The sequence below is a fragment of the Nerophis ophidion genome, linkage group LG05, assembly GCF_033978795.1.
Source record: "Nerophis ophidion isolate RoL-2023_Sa linkage group LG05, RoL_Noph_v1.0, whole genome shotgun sequence".
Taxonomy (NCBI): Eukaryota; Metazoa; Chordata; class Actinopteri; order Syngnathiformes; family Syngnathidae; genus Nerophis; species Nerophis ophidion.
The window spans coordinates 71,916,342-71,938,390 of record NC_084615.1 but is presented as its reverse complement, the minus strand read 5'-3'; the positions used below and the strand labels follow the sequence as shown (position 1 = coordinate 71,938,390).

The window sequence follows — 22,049 nt, the reverse complement described above, 5'->3', positions numbered from 1 at the left end:
TTGATATATATCAGGGGTCGGCAACCTTTAACATTTGAAAGCTATTTTCACCCGTTTCAGAGAGTAAAGAAGACAATGGGAGCCGCAACCATTCTCGCAAATATTTACTGGAGCTAATCCAGATAACGAGAATAAGGGCATGCTATGAAACCATTGCCTCTGACGCCTTTTACAACATGTACAAACTGCTTGCCAGTCAGTCCAGCAATATGTTGTATGCAGCTTCCGCTGATACACGTACAAGATTGAAAGGCATACTGGGTGATACAAAGTACACGATGGTTACCCAGAATCCTTTGCAATCATGACTCTACCTGACTATATTATACACACTTTCGCCTCCAAACCCGCCCAGCTTACCGACGCACGGAGGGGTGGGGGAGGGGTTTGGTGCTAGCGGGGTGTATAATATAGTCAGAAATAGTCATGGATACAAAGGAGTCTGGGTATTTGTTGTGTTGCGTTTATGTTGTGTTACTGTGAGGTTGTTTTACCAAAATGTGTTTGTCATTCTTGTTTGGTGTAGCTTCACAGTGTGGCGCATATTAGTAAGAGTGTTAAAGTTGCTTATATCACAAGCATCAGTGTACTCTGTGTCACCCAGTATGCCTTGCAGTCGTGTACGTGTATCTGCGGAAGCCACATACAACATGTTGCTGGACTGACAAGCAGTTTGCACATGTTGTAGAAGGCGTCAAAGGCAATGGCGTCATAGCACGCCCTTATTCTTGTTATCTAGGTGACCACCAGCAGATATTCGTGAGAATGTTAGAGGCTCCTATTGTCTTAATTACTTTGATACACGGGTCAAAATGGCTGTTTGAGTGGTAAAGGTTGCCGATCCCTGAACTATGTATATTAAATTTCCGAATGGCTGAACCGCCACCCGCCTGAATCTATTTAAAAGAAATGTTTTCGCAATGTCACCCACCCGACCCGCGGTTTATCTTCGGACTCAGCGGATGAGACCGCAAACCGCGCATCTCTACTGGCTGCAAAGGTTTCCCCAATAGTCCCTGCTTTGGCAGCTTTTGCCTTTTCATCCAGTAGCGTCAACTTCAATATGCCTTTGATTATCCAAGTCTTATTTTATTTCCTTGGTCAGTGTTCCAGCTTAGGTACATTACCGCTCCTAATGTTTTGTCACTGGCCTTAGAGAATGTGATTCTAATCAGTTCTCCCTGACAGTTGTGTAACGTGAGGCTCCTGTGGAATTTAATTTGTGCAAGTTGCACATATTCCTTCAATGACTTAATAGCTACTTCCCTAAGGCTATCAGAGTCTCGTTTGTCCCATCTCCCACTGGTTGACTTTTCCTTCTCTACTTCTTGAAATGCTTTTGTGACGAGGATTGCTTATTTTTGCAAAGTAGGGTCATGTAGTCTGGCAACTTGGCTTAAGAGTTCTCTTCTTTTTTAAATGTTTGGTGTGTTGCATTACACTTCTTTTGTGAGTTGTTCCTCATCTCATTTTGTTTTTCTTCTTGGAAATATTGATCAATACAAGTATCTTAAAGATTATAGGGCTTTGTTGTCATCATCTTTCATTTGGTTGGGGAGAACAAAGTTTTTCTCTTGTTCTGGAACTGTGTTGTCAATTTCCCTGATCATACCAAAGACTTGAAGAACTCTCCACTTGATTTCTTTCGCATTTTCAGGTGAGAATTTAACCAAGATCCTTTTGACCTATTTTGCATTTTCAGGTGAAAAATTAGTCAAGGATTTTATCTTCATCCAGTTGTCTCTTTCCTTTTAAATCTGTCTCTTCCCTTCATTGGACAGAGGAGTGATCTCTCCTGCACTTCTTATTGTTGCACAGGTATGTGTTATCTCAAAATAAGTGATTTGCAGACTTCTATGGTAGCAAGAGACATGTTTTCATTCAATGTCAACACGATTTGGTTCAGGTGTTCTGATTTTTGACAGGAAGTGAAGTGTGAAGTGAATTATATTTATATAGCGCTTTTTCTCTAGTGACTCAAAGCGCTTTCCATAGTGAAACCCAATATCTAAGTTACATTCAAACCAGTGTGGGTGGCACTGGGAGCAGGTGGGTAAAGTGTCTTGCCCAAGGACACAACGGTAGTAACTAGGATGGCGGAAGCGGGAATCGAACCTGCAACCCTCAAGTTGCTGGCCCGGCCACTCTACCAACCGAGCTAAACCGCCCCACATCTTGACAATAGGTTGTATTGCAGCTGAATAATAATTTTAGTAACTATGTTTTTTTGCTTCAAGTTCCTTTCAATAATTCCTTGAGAGTTACTCGGTCTTGGTCATCCAATGTTTAAGCTTAAAAAAAGATAAGTCCTATAGTCTTGGCTTGCATCAATCAATTTGTTGTGTGGCGAAACGAGTTCAACAAACTCTTCTAACAACTCTTGTTCACTCATACCTTCTCCTTTTTTACTGATGAGGTTGTTTTTCTTTGTGACAAAACCTTTAGCATGAATCCTTAGCTTTTTTAGTTATTGTGCTTTTTGTCCGATTGAGATTCCATTTTGATGGTTAACAGATCTTTGGGTCAGCAGCTCTGAATCCAGTATCCAATAACTGTCAAGTTCTTTAGGATTTTAGTCCACCTGTACTTGAAAAGGCTGAGAATATTGTCAAGATTGCTCTATCAACTCAACTTCAGTTAATTTTCTCAAGTTTATTTCAAACCATAACATTTTACAGGAGCTTCTCAGGTTTGATTGAAATCTTCCGCTTATCCGAGGTCAGGTCTTGGGGGCAGCAGCCTAAGGAGGGAAGCCCAGACTTCCCTCTCCCCAGCCACTTCGTCCAGCTCTTCCCTGGGGATCTCGAGGCGTTCTCAGGCCAGCCGGGAAACATAGTCTTCCCAAAGTGTCCTCTGTCTTCTCCATGGCCTCCTACCGGTCGGACGTGCCCTAAACACCTCCCGAGGGAGGCGTTCAGGAGGCATCCTAACCAGATGCCCGAACCACCTCTTCTGGCTCCTCTCGATATGGAAGAGCAGCGGCTTTACTTTGCGCGTTCCCCGGACGGCAGAGCTTCTCACCTTATCTCTAAGGGAGAGCCTCGCCACCCGGCGGAGGAAACTCATTTTGGCCGCTTGTATGCAGGATCTTGCCCTTTCAGACATAACCCAAAGCTCATGAGCATGGGTGAGGATGGGATCTGTTGCGTTTGGACCAGATGTTCCCCCGAGGGAATTTAAGTTGCTGGTCAATTCCAAGTTCTTTTGATGACACGTAAGCTGATTTTAAATGAACACCCAGAACAGAATAGGTATTTTGCAATTTATTCCAAAGCTTTGGAGAGACCAACCTAAAAAAACAACACATTCAATTTGCATCGCCCAGTTAATCTGAAAACACTATGGAAGTATCGTCTTTTTCAATACGCCCCTACCCCCCTAGATTTTATGTAGATATCTATCTCCGTCAATCATCCTTCAGATCTTCTCCAAAAGATCTAAATCACAATTACAGAACTTCTAAAGCATGCCTTGCATTAAAGTTTTAGCAAGATAGCAATAAAATAACAGCATAGTTACACGGGAGATAGATGGAGGAAGTCAGCTTCAAGGTCGTCATGGTCAGGGAGGGAAACGAGCAATTCTCGAAAGTCACCACTTTGCTTGATCCCCTTCAGAGACATAGCAAACCCAGAAACAGGGTGGGGTTGACCTTCTACGGCTCTAACAATGATGCGGGTGCATAGAGACCTAGCACAAAGGGTGATAAAGCAACTGCATGAGGCTATGATGGCCAAGATCGACTGGTAAATTGAGAGCTTTGCCTTCCGGCTCAGCCCCTTCTTCACCGCAACGGATGATTGAAAACCATAAATTAAAAAGGAATAGTATTAAAAAAATGCAACGTTTGCCAAACACTGGTTGATGCTCAGAATATAACCATCAGTATTTACACATAACAACAGCAGTGTGGTGTTCTCTCATTACAAACGCTTAAGAGTGTCTGAAACAAAAACAAAAATATTTAAATTAAATTAAATTGTGTACAATAGGGGTAAAAAAAAAAATATTTAGTTATGAGACCAACTTCACATGTTCCACGGGGGGAAATAGTTAGAAATAATTTGGTAAAACATCTGGAAAATATGAGTTTCTCTTTAATTAAAAGATACATTTACAATATATATTGACAAAACATGTACATTCTTCATATTTACACTTAGAAACAAGAAACAATTTCATATCCACATTGTCAACAAATACAAAATAGATGTATACATTCCGTATCAACAAATCACAAATACTATTACAGATCATTTATATACACGTCTAAAAGTAGAAATAGTATTAGAAAAAAACTTTTGATGCCGTACATTTTATACAACTTACAAAAAAATGCACGGACCTACTTTGCAATCAAAAGGCAACATATGTAAGCATGATTAATGATGATACACAACTTCAAAGTGGAAAAAAACATGAAATTAATTCAAACTGCACACATATGTGATAAAGTACTTATGCTTAACACTGTCGGAGCAGCAGCCATGCATGTCGCTGCACACAATTACCAAACAGTGACTCACTGTAACATCTCTATTCATCTCCGCTCACACCATCCCGGGTTTAGAATTTGTCCTCTTTAATGATGTTCATGTCTGCTTTTTCACTGATGCTTTTGAATGCTGGCAGGTTGGTTTTGATCCGCTGCCTCTGGACACTGTAATGCAGCCCGTAGCCAAAATAGATGAGCAGGCCTGCAGAGACACAACAATACAGCTCACTGGCTTGCACGGTGAAATCCTTTTTTTAAACCTGTCCATCCCGAGTTGAGCCTCACCGACTGCCATCCAGACAGCGTAGCGAACCCACGTGGCGCCTTGTAACTGGAACATGAGGTAGATGTTTATAAGCGCGCTCACGATGGGAAGTGCAGGGAGTAAAGGCACCTGTGAGTACAGAAATATTTAAAACATGGAGATTCAAGGTTTGTTCCTTAAATTTTGTATTCAGATGGAAGTACCATGAAGGTGGCTTTGGACGCGTTCTGTGGGTGCCTCCAGATGAGGAAAACTGTAAGTATCAGGATGATAGAGAAGATGCAGACGAGTGCGATGCTCCATGCTTCCATAGACGATAACGCATCAATACCGAGGCTGAGGGTGAGGCAGAGCGCAGCCACACATGCAACTGTGCCCAGAAGAGAAGCACAGTGACGTACACCACCATGCAAGGGCGGAGTTAAGTCGACTATCGTATTTCCTTGAATTGCCGCCGGGGCGCTATTTAATTTAAAACCTCTTCTCACTCCTGCGCTTACCAAAGGCATGCGGTAAAAGTAAGCATGCGCTAATTATTTTAAAACCTCTTCTCACTCCGGCACTTACAAGAGGCATGCAGTAAAAAGTGGAGAGTGATGTAAGGATACCATCATGAAAAGCACATTTAATAAAAAAAAAAAAAAAATTATTATGGCCTTACCTTTACTTATAAATATAATCGATGCCAGCTCCTTCTGATCAAAATCATCGATAACTTGTTTATATAAGTCTTCCTTATCTTTATTCAGTTTTAAAAGTCTCTGTCACGATGGAGATCTTCCTTTATCACCCCCTGCTACGATTAAAAGTCCAGTTTAGGAAACTGCTATCAGAAGGTCCGTCATATCCGTCCCAACACATATCTTCTGCAGCCGAGTAGTCGCAAGAAGGATCACTAGCGCCCTCTACCACCAGGAAGCGGGAGTCATTTAATGACTCATATTTGACAGGCGCAGCTACGGTATTGTGACGGTCTCAAGCCGTCGTCTTGCGGGTTCCCAGGACCACCAAGGAAGGACATGGCTTGAGCAGTTTGACTTTGTTTATTTTTCAATAAAACCTCAGTCCACGTCGCTCTTCCGCTCCTCCTCTCTGTTCGCTCGCCGTCTCCTCGCCGCGTGCCCTGCCTGTCTGTCGGACCGGCTCCACCTCTCCACAGGTCACCGGTATATTAATAAAACATAGCTGCTCACTGTTCTGTTTAGCATACCGGTATTCAGTAGCTTGGACCTTAAATCTTACTGAATAGCTCTTAATCTTCTTCCCTTTATGCGATTTCAAATTACCGGTATTGAAATCAGCCTCCTCCATTTTGAAAATGATGACAGGGGAAGTGTCACTTGTGAAGTCACGAGTTTGACCCGGCGTTAATACTAAGCATGCGCTAATTATTTTGCAAAGCGAGTTTGACCCGGCAGTAATTCAAGGCAGGCGCATACTATATACCCGGCGGCAATTCAAGGAAATACGGTATTCGGTGCTTACCAGAGACTAAAATCAGAATAGTGACTGTTCTTGAGCTGGCTGAATTTGGAGATGACGGCGGCTTCAGGAAGCCAAACTTGGTGTTTCTCTCAATGATTTGCAGTTCTCTCTCTTGAGACGGGCTCACCTGGTACCTTCAAAGAGTTCACATGTGTGAAGGATATAGCTTGAAGCATGCAGGCTGAACGTGACACATAGTGTTCAAGATCATTTCCAACCTCAGTATCAAGATGCAAATGGCCACGAGTGTGTAGGCAAACAGGGTGCCGATGGACATCATTTCCACCAAGGCATCCAGGTCAAATAGCAGAGCCATGATGGCTGAAAATGGGAGAGAGATAGTACGTCAATCATGAAACTCTGAGAAACAGCTTTTTCTCCGAGTCGCGGTATAAGTTGCGATTTCCCCCCCCCCCCCCAATAACATTTCATCCATTTTCTAACACTTGTCCCTCTCAGGGGGGCTGAAGCCTATCCCAGCTGCATACGAACAGAAGGCGGGGTACACCCTGGACAAGTCGCTACTTCATCACAGATAGACAACATTCACACTGACATTCTCACACTGGGGCCAATTTAATGTTGCCAATCAACCTATCCCCAGGTGCATGTCTTTGGAGGTGGGAGGAAGCCCACGCACACAGAAAGACCCCGAAGGATCTTATTTTGAGGCATCCCGACGGGTGTGAGCCTGGCTGCTAATAAGTGGACTCAGGTTACGCCTGTTAGGAATGACGGACAGGTGAAATCCTAGATATAAGTCTGAACTACTGCCTGGCTTATAAAAAAGGGGAAGCCACATAGAGGGGGGGGGGGGGGGGGGGGCTTGACCATGTCCTTGACCTCTATGAAAATAATGTTTATTATTTTCAAGCAATTCACACTACAAATTGGTAGTGGCATAACCTGGAGGGTCTCCAGCAACAGTGAACTGTGGTGGGTTTACTTTCTCGAGTGAGCCGGACCTTAAGGGAACACAACTTAGGAGCGAGTGTCGTAGGTGCCGGCTCACTCCCGGGAGCCCGGCCATGAAGGATCATTATGCATCTTTCCAAGGTTGAACCTGTGTTCGTCTGCTGAACCTGAAGCATGGACTTGAATCCCCCTGTCCGAAGTGGCAAACCGAACTCCGTTGCAGGCTGGAGCTGAGGACCCATTAGGAGTGGGGCCGGGAATATTGTCAAACAAACATTGGACCCGGTTCATTACAGGGGGGAGGAAGAGGACTTGCCAAGGGGGTAAGGGATGAATATGGGCTGTCAGTGTCACGCGTTCGGCGCACTTGTTGCGCGGAGTTGCCACTTCGTGGATGCACACACTACCAGTCAGCAGGATTGCAGGTAAGAATACGTTTTAATATAATAAAACAAAAGAACACTGGTGCAAAAAAGGGGAAAAACAAAGCGCGTGCCAATGCACGGAAAGCTAATGCTAAAAACGTAGCAGGAAACAGAAAACATTAAACGACGTGCCACACGCACGTGAAGCTAAAGCGGAACTTAGCACAAAATAATCGAGGGCACAAGGATACAAAACGTGACGTGTTGCGAAAAGCAAGTAATGGACCGAGGACGAACTAAGGAACCAGGGTGGGCTTAAATACACAAATAATTATTAGAAACAGGTGTGTGACAGGAGCTCGTGAGGAGGAACACGTTCCCATGGTGACTAACACAAACAAGGAAGTGCTCAAACAAGGATCGGCAGAGTCCAGAAACAAAACATGAACAAAGACATAAAAAGGGCAAAACCATTAACGATCCGAGTCACGGATCGTGACAGTCAGGCCCAAGTAATAAGGCCGAATTTTGTTTTGACGGTGTGGTGGTGGAACGTGAAGAGGTAGTTCATCCACAGTCTAACGCGTGTCCCATGTTGACGAAAAACCAAGTATTTGTGCTGTCTGGGCGGCTTGGGCGCGGGCCCACCGACGGGCGGATACCCGAACTGGAACTCAGGTGTCCAATTCCCTTGGCTCTATCTGGAACCGGGTGGCCAGGGCAAGTCACTCGGGGCGGCCCAGACACAAGCTGTATGGAGGTGAACCCGCGGGGGCGGGCTCACAGGGAAACTCGTGTGCAGGGCGGTCGCACGGGGGAACTTGTATTAGTACATGAAGTACAGCCTACACACGTTGAAGCTATGGGGGAAAAGTGACCCCTGTTCCACTGTGCGGCCCTATTTAATAATTTAAATAATTGTTTCACGATTGATATAATTATTTTATATTTTAATTATTTTTTTTTTCTTTTAATGAACAGATGTACGAGTTTATTTGATTTGTCAAATGCACCTATAGAAGTCAGCGGGCGAGGCTAACACAAATGTAATCATTCACTTAATTGATTGGATTGATTAAATTGTTAAATAATTAGTGTAATCTTTCAAAAAATATATTACATTGTCACATAAATAACCAAATAAATCATTAAATAAAATACATATTTAAATAAATTGTTAAATAATTACAAACCCCGTTTCCATATGAGGTGGGAAATTGTGTTAGATGTAAATATAAACGGAATGCAATGATTAGCAAAACCTTTTCAACCCATATTCAGTTGAATGCACTACAAATACAAGATATTTGATGTTCAAACTCATACACTTGATTTTTTTTTTTGCAAATAATAATTAACTTAGAATTTCATGGCTGCAACATGTGCCAAAGTAGTTGGGAAAGGGCATGTTCACCACTGTGTTACATCACCTTTTCTGTTAACAACACTCAATAAACGTTTGGGAACTGAGGAAACTAATTGTTGAAGCTTTGAAAGTGGAATTCTTTCCCATTCTTGTTTTATGTAGAGCTTCAGTCATTCAACAGTCCGGGGTCTCCGCTGTCATATTTTGGGGGTCATAATGCTCCACACATTTTCGATGGGAGACAGGTCTGGACTGCAGGCGGGCCAGGAATGTACCCGCACTCTCTTACTACAAAACCATGCTGTCGTAACACGTGGCTAGGCATTGTCTTGCTGAAATAAGCAGGGGTGTCCATGATAACGTTGCTTGGATGAAAACATATGTTGCTCCAAAACCTGTATGGACCATTCAGCCTTAATGGTGCCTTCACAGATGTGTAAGTTACCCATGCCTTGGGCACTAATACACCCCCATACCATCACAGATGCTGGCTTTTGAACTTTGCGCCTATAACAATCCGGATAGTTATAATCCTCTTTGTTCCAGAGGGCACCACGTCCACCGTTTCCAAATATTATTTGAAATGTGGACTCGTCAGACCACAGAACAATTTTCCACTTTGCATCAGTCCATCTTAGATGATCTCGGGCCCAGCGAAGCCAGCCGCGTTCCTTGGTGTTGTTGATAAATGGGTTTTGCTTTGCATAGCAGAGTTTTAACTTGCACTTACAGATGTAGCAACCAACTGTAGTTACTGACAGTGGTGTTATGAAGTGTTCCTGAGACCATGTGGTGATATCCTTTACACACTGATGTCGGTTTTTGATGCAGTACCGCCTGAGGGATCAAAGGTCCGTAATATCATCGCTTACGTGAAGTGATTTCACCAGATTCTCTGAACCTTTTGATGATTTTACGGACCGTAGATGGTGAACTCCGTTGAGAAATGTTGTTCTAAAACTGTTTGACAATTTGCTTACAAAGTGGTGACTCTCGCCCCATCCTTGTTTGTGAATTACTTAGCATTTATTGAAGCTGCTTTTATACCCAATCATAGCACCCACCTGTTCCCAATTAGTCTGCACACCTGTGGGATGTTCCATATAAGTGTTTGATGAGCATTCCTCAACTTTCTCAGTATTTATTAAAACCTTTCCCAACTTCTTTGTCACGTGTTGCTGGCATCAAATACTAAAGTGAATGATTATTTGAAAAAAAAAAAAAAGGTTTATCAGTTTGAACATCAAATATGTTGTCTTTGTAGTGCATTCAATTGAATATGGGTTGAAAGTGATTTGCGAATGTTTGTATTCCGTTTATATTTACATCTAAGACAATTTCCCAACTCATATGGAAACGGGGTTTGTAAATACTGTAAATTACACTAATTTCCTTTGTCACCTGTAAAAAAAAAGCTGTTTTGCTTTGCTCGTTTGTACAAAACGTATGAATGTTGCCCTCAAATTTCCAGTATAAAAATGGACAGGGTAGTTTACAACCAAGCAATCTGAATTCTGCCTAGCAACAAGTGGTTAGGCATTAAAAAACTGTTTACCTGCCACAGTTCCAGACGATATGGTAGCCACTGCAGGACTACCTCTAGATGTGACTTTGGTCAGCGGTTGGAAAAGCAGACCGTCTCTCGCCATGGCGAACATAACCCTCGGCATGGGGAACATGGAACCCAACAGGCTTTACACATACGCGTAAGCGGGGTTTTAGTATTGGTATGCAGAACAATCAAACATTAAACTTGGTGCAAAACAATAATTTATAACAAGTGGCATACTGTACCTGGTGGACAGAGCACACAGTGACCCCACCGCCACAACATATTTGGCAGGACCCCAGCCGATATATTCAAAAGCCACGGGCAGGGGGCTTTTTCTGCTGAGCATGTAGTAAGGCATCATCAGGGTGAGCGCGGCAGAAACAGCAAAGTAGGCCAGGAAGCAGATAAGTAGCGAGGCCACAATCCCCACAGGAACAGATTTTTGAGGGTTCTTCACCTCCTCACCTGGGAAGAACATAAAAAAGGTTGATTGAATCATCCTCATAATCAGTCAATGGATATTTATGTGCCTTCAGGCTTCCTTGAGAGTTATAAAGTGTAATTTCAATAAAAGTGGTCGTTTAAGTCTGCAACACTTTCCTGCATGACAACTCCATACAAAAAATATCCACGTACTGTAATTTATATAGGACCCAGAACTTGTATTAGATGATTAAAAGGAACTGTACTTGTATTGGAATTTTCTTATGTGATGCATTCAAAACTGTAAATAAACAACAACGAATGCCAGCTAACAATAAAGGAAATAGGATTCGCTCTATTTTGCCGGAAAACACTCTAAAAAAATCTAAACACCACTAACATCGTATTATATACACACAATATAATAATCAAATATATCGGTATATGATTTCTACTGTATATATATATATAATATGTAAATATTACATACAGTGGGGCAAAAAAAGTATTTAGTCAGCCACCGATTGTGCAAGTTCTGCCACTTAAAATGATGACAGAGGTCTGTAATTTTCATCATAGGTACACTTCAACTGTGAGAGACAGAATGTGAGAAAAAAATCCAGGAATTCACATTGTAGGAATTTTAAAGAATTTTTTGTTAATTATGGTGGAAAATAAGTATTTGGTCAACCATTCAAAGCTCTCACTGATGGAAGGAGGTTTTCGCTCAAAATCTCACGATACATGGCCCCATTCATTCTTTCCTTAACACGGATCAATTTTCCTCTCCCCTTAGCAAAAAAACAGCCCCAAAGCATGATGTTGTTCTTGGGATGCAACTCAGTATTCTTCTTCCTCCGAACACGACGAGTTGAGTTTATACCAAAAAGTTCTATTTTGGTTTCATCTGACCACATGACATTCTCCCAATCCTCTGCTGTATCATCCACGTATCCATTTTGGTACAAACTCAACTCGTCGTGTTTGGAGGAAGAAGAATACTGAGTTGCATCCCAAGAACACCACACCTACTGTGAAGCATGGGGGTGGAAACATCCTGCTTTGGGGCTGTTTTTCTGCTAAGGGGACAGGACGATTGATCCGTGTTAAGGAAAGAATGAATGGGGCCATGTGTCGTGAGATGTATCGGTATATGATTTCTACTGTATATATAATATGTAAATATTACATACAGTGGGGCAAAAAAGTATTTAGTCAGCCACCGATTGTGCAAGTTCTCCCACTTAAAATGATGACAGAGGTCTGTAATTTTCATCATAAGTACACTTCAACTGTGAGAGACAAAATGTGGTAAAAAAATCAATGAATTCACTTTGTAGGAATTTTAAAGAATTTATTTGTAAATTATGGTGGAAAATAAGTATTTGGTCAACCATTCAAAGCTCTCACTGATGGAAGGAGGTTTTGGCTCAAAATCTCACGATACATGGCCCCATTCATTCTTTCCTTAACACGGATCAATCGTCCTGTCCCCTTAGCAGAAAAACAGCCCCAAAGCATGATGTTTCCACCCCCATGCTTCACAGTAGGTGTGGTGTTCTTGGGATGCGACTCAGTATTATTCTTCCTCCAAACACGACAAGTTGAGTTTTTACCAAAATGGATACATGGATGATACAGCAGAGGATTGGGAGAATGTCATGTGGTCAGATGAAACCAAAATAGAACTTTTTGGTATAAACTCAACTCGTCATGTTTGGAGGAAGAAGAATACTGAGTTGCATCCCAAGAACACCATGCCTACTGTGAAGCATGAGGGTAGAAATATCATGCTTTGGGGCTTTTTTTTTCTGCTAAGGGGACAGGACGATTGATCCGTGTTAAGGAAAGAATGAATGGGGCCATGTATCGTGAGATTTTGAGCCAAAACCTCCTTCCATCAGTGAGAGCTTTGAATGGTTGACCAAATACTTATTTTCCACCATCATTTACCAATAAATTCTTTAAAATTCCTACAATGTGAATTCCTGGATTTTTTTCTTCACATTCTGTATCCCACAGTTGAAGTGTAGCTATGATGAAAATTACAGACCTCTGTCATCATTTTAAGTGGGAGAACTTGCACAATCGGTGGCTGACTAAATACTTTTTTGCTCCTCTGTATGTAAGTAATCATCTACAGCAGTGGTCACCAACCTTTTTGAAACCAAGAGCTACTTCTTGGGTACTGATTAATGCGAAGGGCTACCAGTTTGATACACACTTAAATACATTTCTAGAAATAGCCAATTTGCTCAATTTACCTTTAACTCTGTTATTATTAATAATTAATGATATTTATCTTTGTGGAAACACTGATCATCTTAATGATTTCTCACAATATATATAGAAACAGATAAATATCAATATGCAACACTTTAGTTTTATATTTTCTCGAAGTGCACATTTTTCAAATTGAACATTTTCAAATGATCACTTCTAAGACAGTCATGTGAAATCCCAATATCCCATTTTAACTAGCTAGCCACTAACATTTTTTAACAAATCATGAATTACTTTGCACCATGTTTGCACAAATAATAACTCATTTAAAATACAAATGTCAACTCTCAATTTTTTAAATAAGTCATGTCACACTTTGAACTGGACACCAAATCTGTTATATGTTTCTTTGTCAGTTAGTGGGAAGCCTGGCATTGCATGCTGTTAACGAATGTGTTGTACTCTGGTGTGTAACTTGACACGGCAACTCTGAGTGAGTCTTGCAGATGTGCATCAGTGAGGCGTGTTCTGTGTTTGTTCTTGATGAAGTTCATGTCAGAAAAGGCTGATTCACAAAGATAAGTTCAACCAAACAGGCTTGCAACCTTCATAGCTGCTGTGCATACACCACTGTACTGTTCTGTGTCAACAAGGCACCAAAAGTTTGGTGCATCCCTAGTGGGCTTTAAATTTTAAATTGTCAGGAAAGAAGAGGAAGGAATTAAAAAGGTAAAAAAGGTATATGTGTTTAAAAATCCTAAAATAATTTTTAAGTTTGTATTTTTTCTCTAAAATTGTCTTTCTAAAAGTTATAAGAAGCAAAGTAAAAAAATAAATAAATAAGTGAAGACCAAGTCTTTAAAATATTTTCTTGGATTTTCAAATTCTATTTGAGTTTTGTCTCTCTTAGAATTAAAAATGTCGAGCAAAGCGAGACCAGCTTGCTGGTAAATACATAAAATTAAAAAAATAGAGGCAGCTCACTGGTAAGTGCTGCTATTTGAGCTATTTTTTAGAACAGGCCAGCAGGCTACTCATCTGGTCCTTATGGCCTACCTGGTGCCTGCGGGCACCGCGTTGGTGACCCCTGATCTACAGAATAAAACATGTTTATATCCTCAGATCGTCATCTCACCTGTCGTCGCTATGCAGTCAAAGCCCACAAAAGCGTAGAAGCATGTCGCTGCACCAGCCAGCGTTCCGCTGATGCCGTAGGGGAAAAATCCGCCGACTCCATACGAGCTTGTGAGGTTGGCGGTGCTGCTCAGGTTGCTGTACAAAAAAAAAGTGCGTTATCTTGTTAGCGTGTTAACTGTGTAAAACAGTTCTGTTCAAAACAAGGCAGGCAAAAACTTTTGCAGCAAATCCCTAAAAAAACATCACAGTGCTCCTGTTGTATAGAGGAACTTGTACCAGTGCAAACACATTGGCAGATCCCTGCATTGACATTTTAACCTTGTGTAGAGAGGCGGACTCGGCGAATGAGCAGCGGGGCAGGGCACGCTGGAGCCCGGCCTAAGATGGCGGCGAGGAGGCGAAGAATGCGGCCGAGTGGAGAGGCGGTAACGGCCGGGAGCGCCGCCACAATCGAATTCAGGTGCGTGGATCGCGCACCGGCACACAATCAATTTATCTCCTCCAAATGTATAAAAGGGGAGAAGGAGGAGAGCCCACAGCAGCGACCGAGGAGCGAAAGCAAAGAGCAGACGAGGACAACGACGGCGGCTGAAAAGCGGACCGTGAGCGAGCAGTGGAGAGGAGCAGCTGAAAAACGATCCGACCTAAAGACAAAGCTTATTGCAAAATAAACAAGAGTCAAACCTGCTCGAAAGCAATGTCCCTCCGTGAGGGTCGTGCGGGTTCCACGGACCATCAAGGAAGGACATTGCTTTCGAGCAGGTTTGACTCGTTTATTTTGCAATAAGCTTTGTCTTCAGGTCGGATCGCTTTCCAGCTGTTCCTCCTCATGGTCCGCTTTTCAGTCGTCGTCGTCCTCGTCTGCTCTTTGCTTTCGCTCCTCGGTCGCTGCTGCGGGCTCTCCTCTTACTTCTGCCCCGATCTCTCCTCCTCCTCCCCTATTATACATTGAGAGGAGATAAGTTGGTTGTGTGCCGGTGCGCGATCCAAGCACCTGAATTCGATTGTGGCGTCGCTCCCGGCACGCCCTACCTCTCCGGTCGGCCGCATTCTGCGCATCCTCGCCAACATCTTGGGCCGGGCTCGAGCGTGCCCTGCCCTGCTGCTCATTCGCCGGCTCCACCTCTCCACACTTTGCTAGCAAACATAGAACACTGGGGGGGCATAATTTGTGATTTACATAACCCAGGAGTTCCTTAAAGGCCTCTCCTTTTTTTTTTTCTCCGTAATGAGATTTATCAATCAATCAATCAATGTTTACTTATATAGCCCTAAATCACTAGTGTCTCAAAGGGCTGCACAAACCTCTACAACATCCTCGGTAGGCCCACATAAGGGCAAGGAAAACTCACACCCAGTGGGACGTCGGTGACAATAATGACCCAGTGGGACGTCGGTGACAATGATGACTATGAGAACCTTGGAGAGGAGGAAAGCAATGGATGTCGAGCGGGTCTAACATAATACTGTGAAAGTTCAATCCATAATGGATCCAACACAGTCGCGAGAGTCCAGTCCAAAGCGGATCCAACACAGCAGCGAGAGTCCCGTTCACAGCGGAGCCAGCAGGAAACCATCCCAAGCGGGATGTAACAAAAGTGTTGCTGATGCAGTCAGTAGTCATTTGTTCAACTTCTTTAGTTATACTAGTGGCGTTCCTCAGGGTTCCATTTTAGGTCCTCTCTTTTTTCATCATTTGGGCTATTCAACTAGTCGCCCGCAAGTTCGGTTAAAAAAAACTTGTTAAAAATGTCATAGTGGTTATGTTTGTCTAGATTATTTGCAGAAGGTGAGCACTCCTGTAACGCTGACAAAATAGACCAAAATCGAATGTTTACTGTAGAGAACGCTAGTTCTGAAATATACAAAATAAGATAAAATTGTAAAGGGACAAGTACGGTTCTTAACCCCCGAAACAATTTACCGTACTTTCCACACCATAGGATTATAAGGCGCACTGCCGATGAATTGTCCATTTTTGATCTTTTTTTCATACATAAGGCACACCGGATTATAGGGCGCGTTAAAGGAGTCATATTATTATTTTTTTCTAAACTAAAAACACTTCCTTGTGGTCTACATAACATGTAATGGTGGTTCTTTGATCAAAACTTTGCATAGAGCAGGGGTGCCCATTACGTCGATCGCGAGCTACCAGTCGACCGCGGGGGGTGTGTCAGTCGATCTCCAGCCAGGCTTTTAAAAAAAATAGACCTAAAAATTAGTGATCATCAATCTTCACCAAGACGTCACTTAAATGACATTCACGGTACCGGAGGGTCATGGGAGATGACGCTGGCTGCTGCAAGATCATTATTATGAAAATATGACCGAGAGGAAGGCGAGAAATCCTTTTTATTTCAACAGACTCTCGCGCCGTACCTTCCGTCAAAACTCTAAAGGCTGACTGCACATTTCCTATCTTCACAATAAAAGCCCTGCTTCATGCTGCCTGCGCTAACTAAATACAGAGTCTCGGAAAACTGGCGTGCACAAGCGATCCCTCAGAAAGCTGGCGTGCACATCACTTGTGCACGCCAGCTTTCCGAGACTCTTATTTTGTTAGCGCAGGCAGCATGAAGCAGGGCTTTTATTGTGAAGATAGGAAATGTGCAGTCGGCCTTTAGAGTTTTGACGGAAGGGACGGCGCGAAAGTCTGTTGAAATAAAAAGTGTTTCTCGCCTTCCTCTCTGTCATTTTTTCATAATAATGAACTGGCAGCAGCCAGCGTCATCTCACAAGACCCTCGGGTGCCGTGAATGTCAATCAAGCAAGCTACGGAATTTTCCGCCAATGTTTTTCTTGTAAAGTGTATGGAAGCTGGATGAATTAGATGCCAAAAACCAACCACTTTCATGTGGTATTGTACAGAAAGGACAACTTTGTTTCTCCTCCATTTGAAAATGTGGGCGTTATCATCATTACTGTCTGATTCCAATCAATGCAAGTCATCAGAATCAGGTAATACACCAACTTATATTCTTGTCTTCGTGAAAGAAAGACATCTATATGTGTTACACATGCTTGTATTATCATTAAACACATTTAACTTGTTTACAAAAATGTCTCTTTCATAAATAAATAAATATAAATGGTATCTATAAATGAGGTAGATCCCCTCGAGTTGGTCAATTGAAAAGTAGCTCGCCTGCAGAAAAAGTGTGGGCACCCCTGGCATAGATGATGTTTTACAGATCATCCTCAAGCCGCTTTCTGTCAGTCGCTTCAGGATGCGCTGTTTTGTGGCCGGTCTTATTTACTTGGCTCACCTTTGACAGCGTCTTCCCCGTCATCTTTGCTGTAGCGGTGTAGCGTGCAAGGACGGGAGTGGAAGAAGTGTCAAAAGATGGAGCTAACTGTTTTAATGACATTCAGACTTGACTTAAATCATTAACGGAGCAGCATCTTTTCATCCGTGGCTCACTAGTATAACAATATCAACGCCGGAAATGTGTCCCGTGAAAAATCGTCCGACCGGAACTCTCAAATAACTAAAGTTCCTTGGATGAATAATGTTAAGTCACTACACCGGTATGTTTTAGCGCTTTTATGGTGAGTTTACTGACAGATATAAGTAAGAACTTTACACTATATTAGAAATAGCAACAGCGGAGGATGAATGTCCCATAACAAGATAGAGAAAAAGAAGTAGCTTATTGACGACGGACTACAAAGGCGGACGCATGCAATTTTTCAGGATTTATGCAGATCCCAAATACAGATCAGCAGGTACCAGAAGGTAAGAAAAATTGCTTTTGCATAATATTAGGAAACAAAACGCCAAAAAATGTCTTACCTTATACACACACCATAATGATACTCGTACATTGAAGCACAGTACAATCCATCAGGCTGTGCAACTTCATAGCTTACTGGAGTCATACTAAAACGTTTTGATAGATTTTTGAGTGCCGTGTGTAATGTTCTATATTTTCAACAAAACATATAAAATGCTGGTGTTGTTTACTTCGGTCATATTGCAGTCTACACGTTTCTCTTGTCCGTGACTGCCATCAAGTTGCAGTCTACGCGTATCTCTTATGTTTGACTGCCATCTACTGGTCACACTTTCGTATCAAATAAAATAGGTTTGAGGTCGGTAAGCAAAACCAGAATTATTCCGTACATTAGGCGCACCGTGTTATAAGGCAGACTTTCGATTTTTGAGGGAAAAAAATTATTTAAAGTGCGTCTTAGTCTGGAATATCCGGTAGTTGACTACCCCTGCTGTACTGTAATCTGCAAGGCGATGGTAGTTTATCTGCAGCATGCATCCAAACAGAGACAGCATCGTGCTTCTTTTTGAAATTACTTGACTGTCGCCGAGGCGTTGAGCACCATCTCTTCACTGATTCGCCAGTTTGAGATGTCTCCCTTGATGAAGCCCGAGATGGCCACGAAGACCAGCACCACAATGTTGACCCCAGTGAAAACCTTGTTGATTGTGGTTGACTCTTTGACCCCGAAGGAGAGTACACCTGTAAAAAACAAAAAACAAAAAAAAACATGATAAAAACCTGACTGGAACAACATGTTGTTTTTTCCTCAGTATTACCAGATAAGAGCATAATGAGAGAAGCTGCAAACACATCTGGGTAGGGGGCCAAGCCTGGAAGCCCCATGGCTGCGTATTCTTCGAAAAATTTGGACATGACACCCCCGAGGAGGTCATCAAAGGTCCCGCTCCATGCGAGCGCAACGCTGGACGTCCCTGCAGAAAGTTGACAAAGGCAATAAAGTGAGTTACCGTGTAACTGCCGTCATAAAAACAAAAAGATGATTTCCCGCCCTGCCATCCGCTACACTTTAGACTTTAGGTTTTATGGTCCTATTTACATGGCTGTCATATGTGACGTGTCCCCTTTGAAGAATCTGCTTCTACAGCAGGTGAAAAGTCACATGATGTTGATGGTTGATCATTTATGTTCTGTGCTGTCTTACCGCAAAATGTGTTGCATACAGTGGGGCAAAAAAGTATTTAGTCAGCCACTGAATGTGCAAGTTCTCCCACTTAAAATGATGACAGAGGTCTGTAATTTTCATCATAGGTACACTTTAACTGTGAGAGACAGAATGTGAAAAAAAAAATCCAGGAATTCACATTGTAAGTATTTTAAATAATTTATCCGTTAATTTTGGTGGAAAATAAGTATTTGGTCAACCATTCAAAGCTCTCACTGATTGAAGGAGGTTTTGGCTCAAAATCTCACGATACATGGCCCCATTCATTCTTTCCTTAACACGGATCAATCGTCCTGTCCCCTTAGCAGAAAAACCGCCCCAAAGCATGATGTTTCCACCCCCATGCTTCACGGTAGGTATGGTGCTCTTGGGATGCAACTCAGTATTCTTCTTCCTCCAAACACGAAAAGTTGAGTTTATACCAAAAAGTTCTATTTTGGTTTCATCTGACCACATGAAATTCTCCCAATCCTCTGCTGTATCATCCATGTATCCATTTTGGTATAAACTCAACTCGTCGTGTTTGGAGGAAGAAGAATACTGTGTTGCATCCCAAGAACACCACACCTACTGTGAAGCATGGGGGTGGAAACATCATGCTTTGGGGCTGTTTTTCTGCTAAGGGGACAGGACGATTGATCCGTGTTAAGGAAAGAATGAATGGGGCCATGTATCGTGAGATTTTGAGCGAAAACCTCCTTCCATCAGTGAGAGCTTTGAATTGTTGACCAAATACTTATTTTCCACCATAATTTACAAATAAATTCTTTAAAATTCCTACAATCTGAATCCCTGGATTTTTTTTTCACATTCTGTCTCTCAGAGTTGAAGTGTACCTATGATGAAAATTACAGACCTCTGTCATCATTTTAAGTGGGAGAACTTGCACAATCGGTGGCTGACTAAATACGTTTTTGCCCCACTGTAGGAAAGTAGACAACATGACAGATCGCAGACAATTAAACTGCTAATTGGTATAAAACAGTGACGTGCTGTCAGGGGAGGCAATCGAGGCACTGCCTCACCTGCCACCAGGTGGCTTAACCATGAAATGTTACAAAACAAAGTAATAAAATAAAATAAGTTTTAATATTTCTCTTTTGGTTTATGCTTTCTATGTGATTTTGGTGTGGTTCCTGTACATTTTGATAATTTTCCTGGTCAAAATCACGGAATTTCCATGTTTCCTGATTAAAACAATGCAGTGTATGAGAAGTGAGGCAGACACAGGCGGTGCCTCCACGGCTACACACAGTGTGTATTGGGTGCGTGCGAGTGGACGCATGCTTGTTGCCACGTGGAAAAGGCAGGTCTTGAGGCAGCAAGTACCTCTGCCTCAAGTTAGGGGGCGATATATTGCAGTACTCTGATTCGCCACACTGGGAGAAGTAGGGGCGCTCAAGCTAACAGACACAGGTCTCTCCAGCGGAAGCCAGCATTTATTTACTGTATTTATAACAAACATGGCATTTTTATTAAAGTAAGCCAGCATTTGTGGGTGTTTTTTGTCGGATGCAAAAATATTGTTTAATTTCTTGGAATGAAATTGAATTAAATGAATGTTTCTGCCAATATGGAGGATTATATCCTGTATCCAAGATGAAATACTTCTCTAAACTGGACTTTAAGACAAAATGAATGCGATCATACAATGGATAGCTATTGCTGCTTCAGATACAAATACAGAAAGGTAAAATACACTCATAATATTTGATTTATTTTGTTAAAAGCAAATGGGACCAAAAAGTATTAAATAACAACTTTATCAAATAGTTTTTGGACCCATTTTTCATATCATAATATCATTATGATAACGTTTTTATGAAAGCGAATAACTCCCTTTTTTCCCCCCTCTAACTCTAATGTGCAACCTAAATCAACAATGACTAGAGCTGCACATATGGATTTAAGTAAAAAGAAAAATAAGTATATTTGCCACACCTGGTGTTTAGTTCACGGCACGACACTGCTATAAAAAGATGCAGAGTACTTGCCTATGACATAGGAGAGAAGCAGGTTCCACCCGGTGATAAAAGCCAGCAGCTCCCCAACCGTCACATAGCTGTAGAGGTACGCCGAGCCAGTTTTAGGAACTCTGGACCCAAACTCCGCGTAGCAAAGCCCGGCGAATATGGACGCCAGGGCGGCGATGAAGAACGAGAGGATGATGCTCGGCCCGGACGTTTCTCTGGCCACTTCTCCAGAGAGGACGTAGACGCCGGCCCCCAGGGTGCTGCCCACGCCGAGGGCCACCAGGTCTAGGGTGGTCAGGCATCGTTTAAAAGTAGACTGCTCCCCTTCCGGCTCGAGGGGCTTCCTCTGGGACAGGCTGGCCAAAAGCGACTTCAGGGTGGCGCAGGCCATGCTTTTAGGCTCAGGTACGCAGAAACCAGGGAGAAGAAGACACAGGTGGGATCGCCGCTGGATGTCACGCAAGGAGGTAGGGAGTGAGTGGAGGATGTAGAGAGGGGAGAGGGTAGGTGTAGGAAGGGCGGATCGTTCAACGTGTCAGTGAATAATTGTCAGGTCAGTTCTGCAGGAGAGGACTTTAACAGAGGACATTCATATCGTATTATGAAGTACTATACTCTTTGTAGGACAATGTCTGACATAAAGCAGCAAAACCACGATGGCCTATTGTTGAAGACAGACAATAATCATAATCAGATTTGAACATAATGAAAGGAAATGACAAATTAGAGTACAATATATGAGGAAGAATACAAGCAATCGCGATTAATCGCACTAAATTGCTAGTTACATTCAAAAAGACCCCGATATTTTGACACAAGTGCAACGTTATTGATTCATTTTGGTATTTGGTATGATTCTTTGTTTGAAACACGCTGTCAAACAATAAA

The 22,049-nt window shown here is 42.4% G+C and overlaps 1 protein-coding gene and 1 long non-coding RNA gene across 4 annotated transcripts in view; one reads left to right on the top strand and one right to left on the bottom strand.

Moving 5' to 3' along the window:
- The window catches only part of LOC133553582 (uncharacterized), a 124,297-nt gene that overhangs the window by 91,315 nt on the left and 10,933 nt on the right, over positions 1 to 22,049 (top strand). For all 3 annotated transcript variants that reach the window (XR_009806954.1, XR_009806953.1, XR_009806952.1), the window contains one exon: positions 18,776 to 18,964. This is a non-coding gene — a long non-coding RNA (uncharacterized LOC133553582). The remainder of the gene's footprint in view (positions 1 to 18,775; positions 18,965 to 22,049) is intronic.
- LOC133553579 (cationic amino acid transporter 2-like) overlaps positions 4,102 to 22,049 on the bottom strand; it is a 29,139-nt gene continuing 11,191 nt past the window's right edge. Inside the window, exons 3-13 of the mRNA XM_061901946.1 lie at positions 21,183 to 21,609; positions 18,782 to 18,937; positions 18,539 to 18,704; positions 14,225 to 14,361; positions 10,686 to 10,908; positions 10,447 to 10,583; positions 6,464 to 6,566; positions 6,246 to 6,379; positions 4,964 to 5,130; positions 4,781 to 4,889; positions 4,102 to 4,697 (exon numbers count right to left, since the gene is read on the bottom strand). Of these exons, the coding sequence (XP_061757930.1) occupies positions 4,567 to 4,697; positions 4,781 to 4,889; positions 4,964 to 5,130; positions 6,246 to 6,379; positions 6,464 to 6,566; positions 10,447 to 10,583; positions 10,686 to 10,908; positions 14,225 to 14,361; positions 18,539 to 18,704; positions 18,782 to 18,937; positions 21,183 to 21,552 (1,833 nt within the window). The 5' untranslated portion in view covers positions 21,553 to 21,609 and the 3' untranslated portion in view covers positions 4,102 to 4,566. The remainder of the gene's footprint in view (positions 4,698 to 4,780; positions 4,890 to 4,963; positions 5,131 to 6,245; positions 6,380 to 6,463; positions 6,567 to 10,446; positions 10,584 to 10,685; positions 10,909 to 14,224; positions 14,362 to 18,538; positions 18,705 to 18,781; positions 18,938 to 21,182; positions 21,610 to 22,049) is intronic.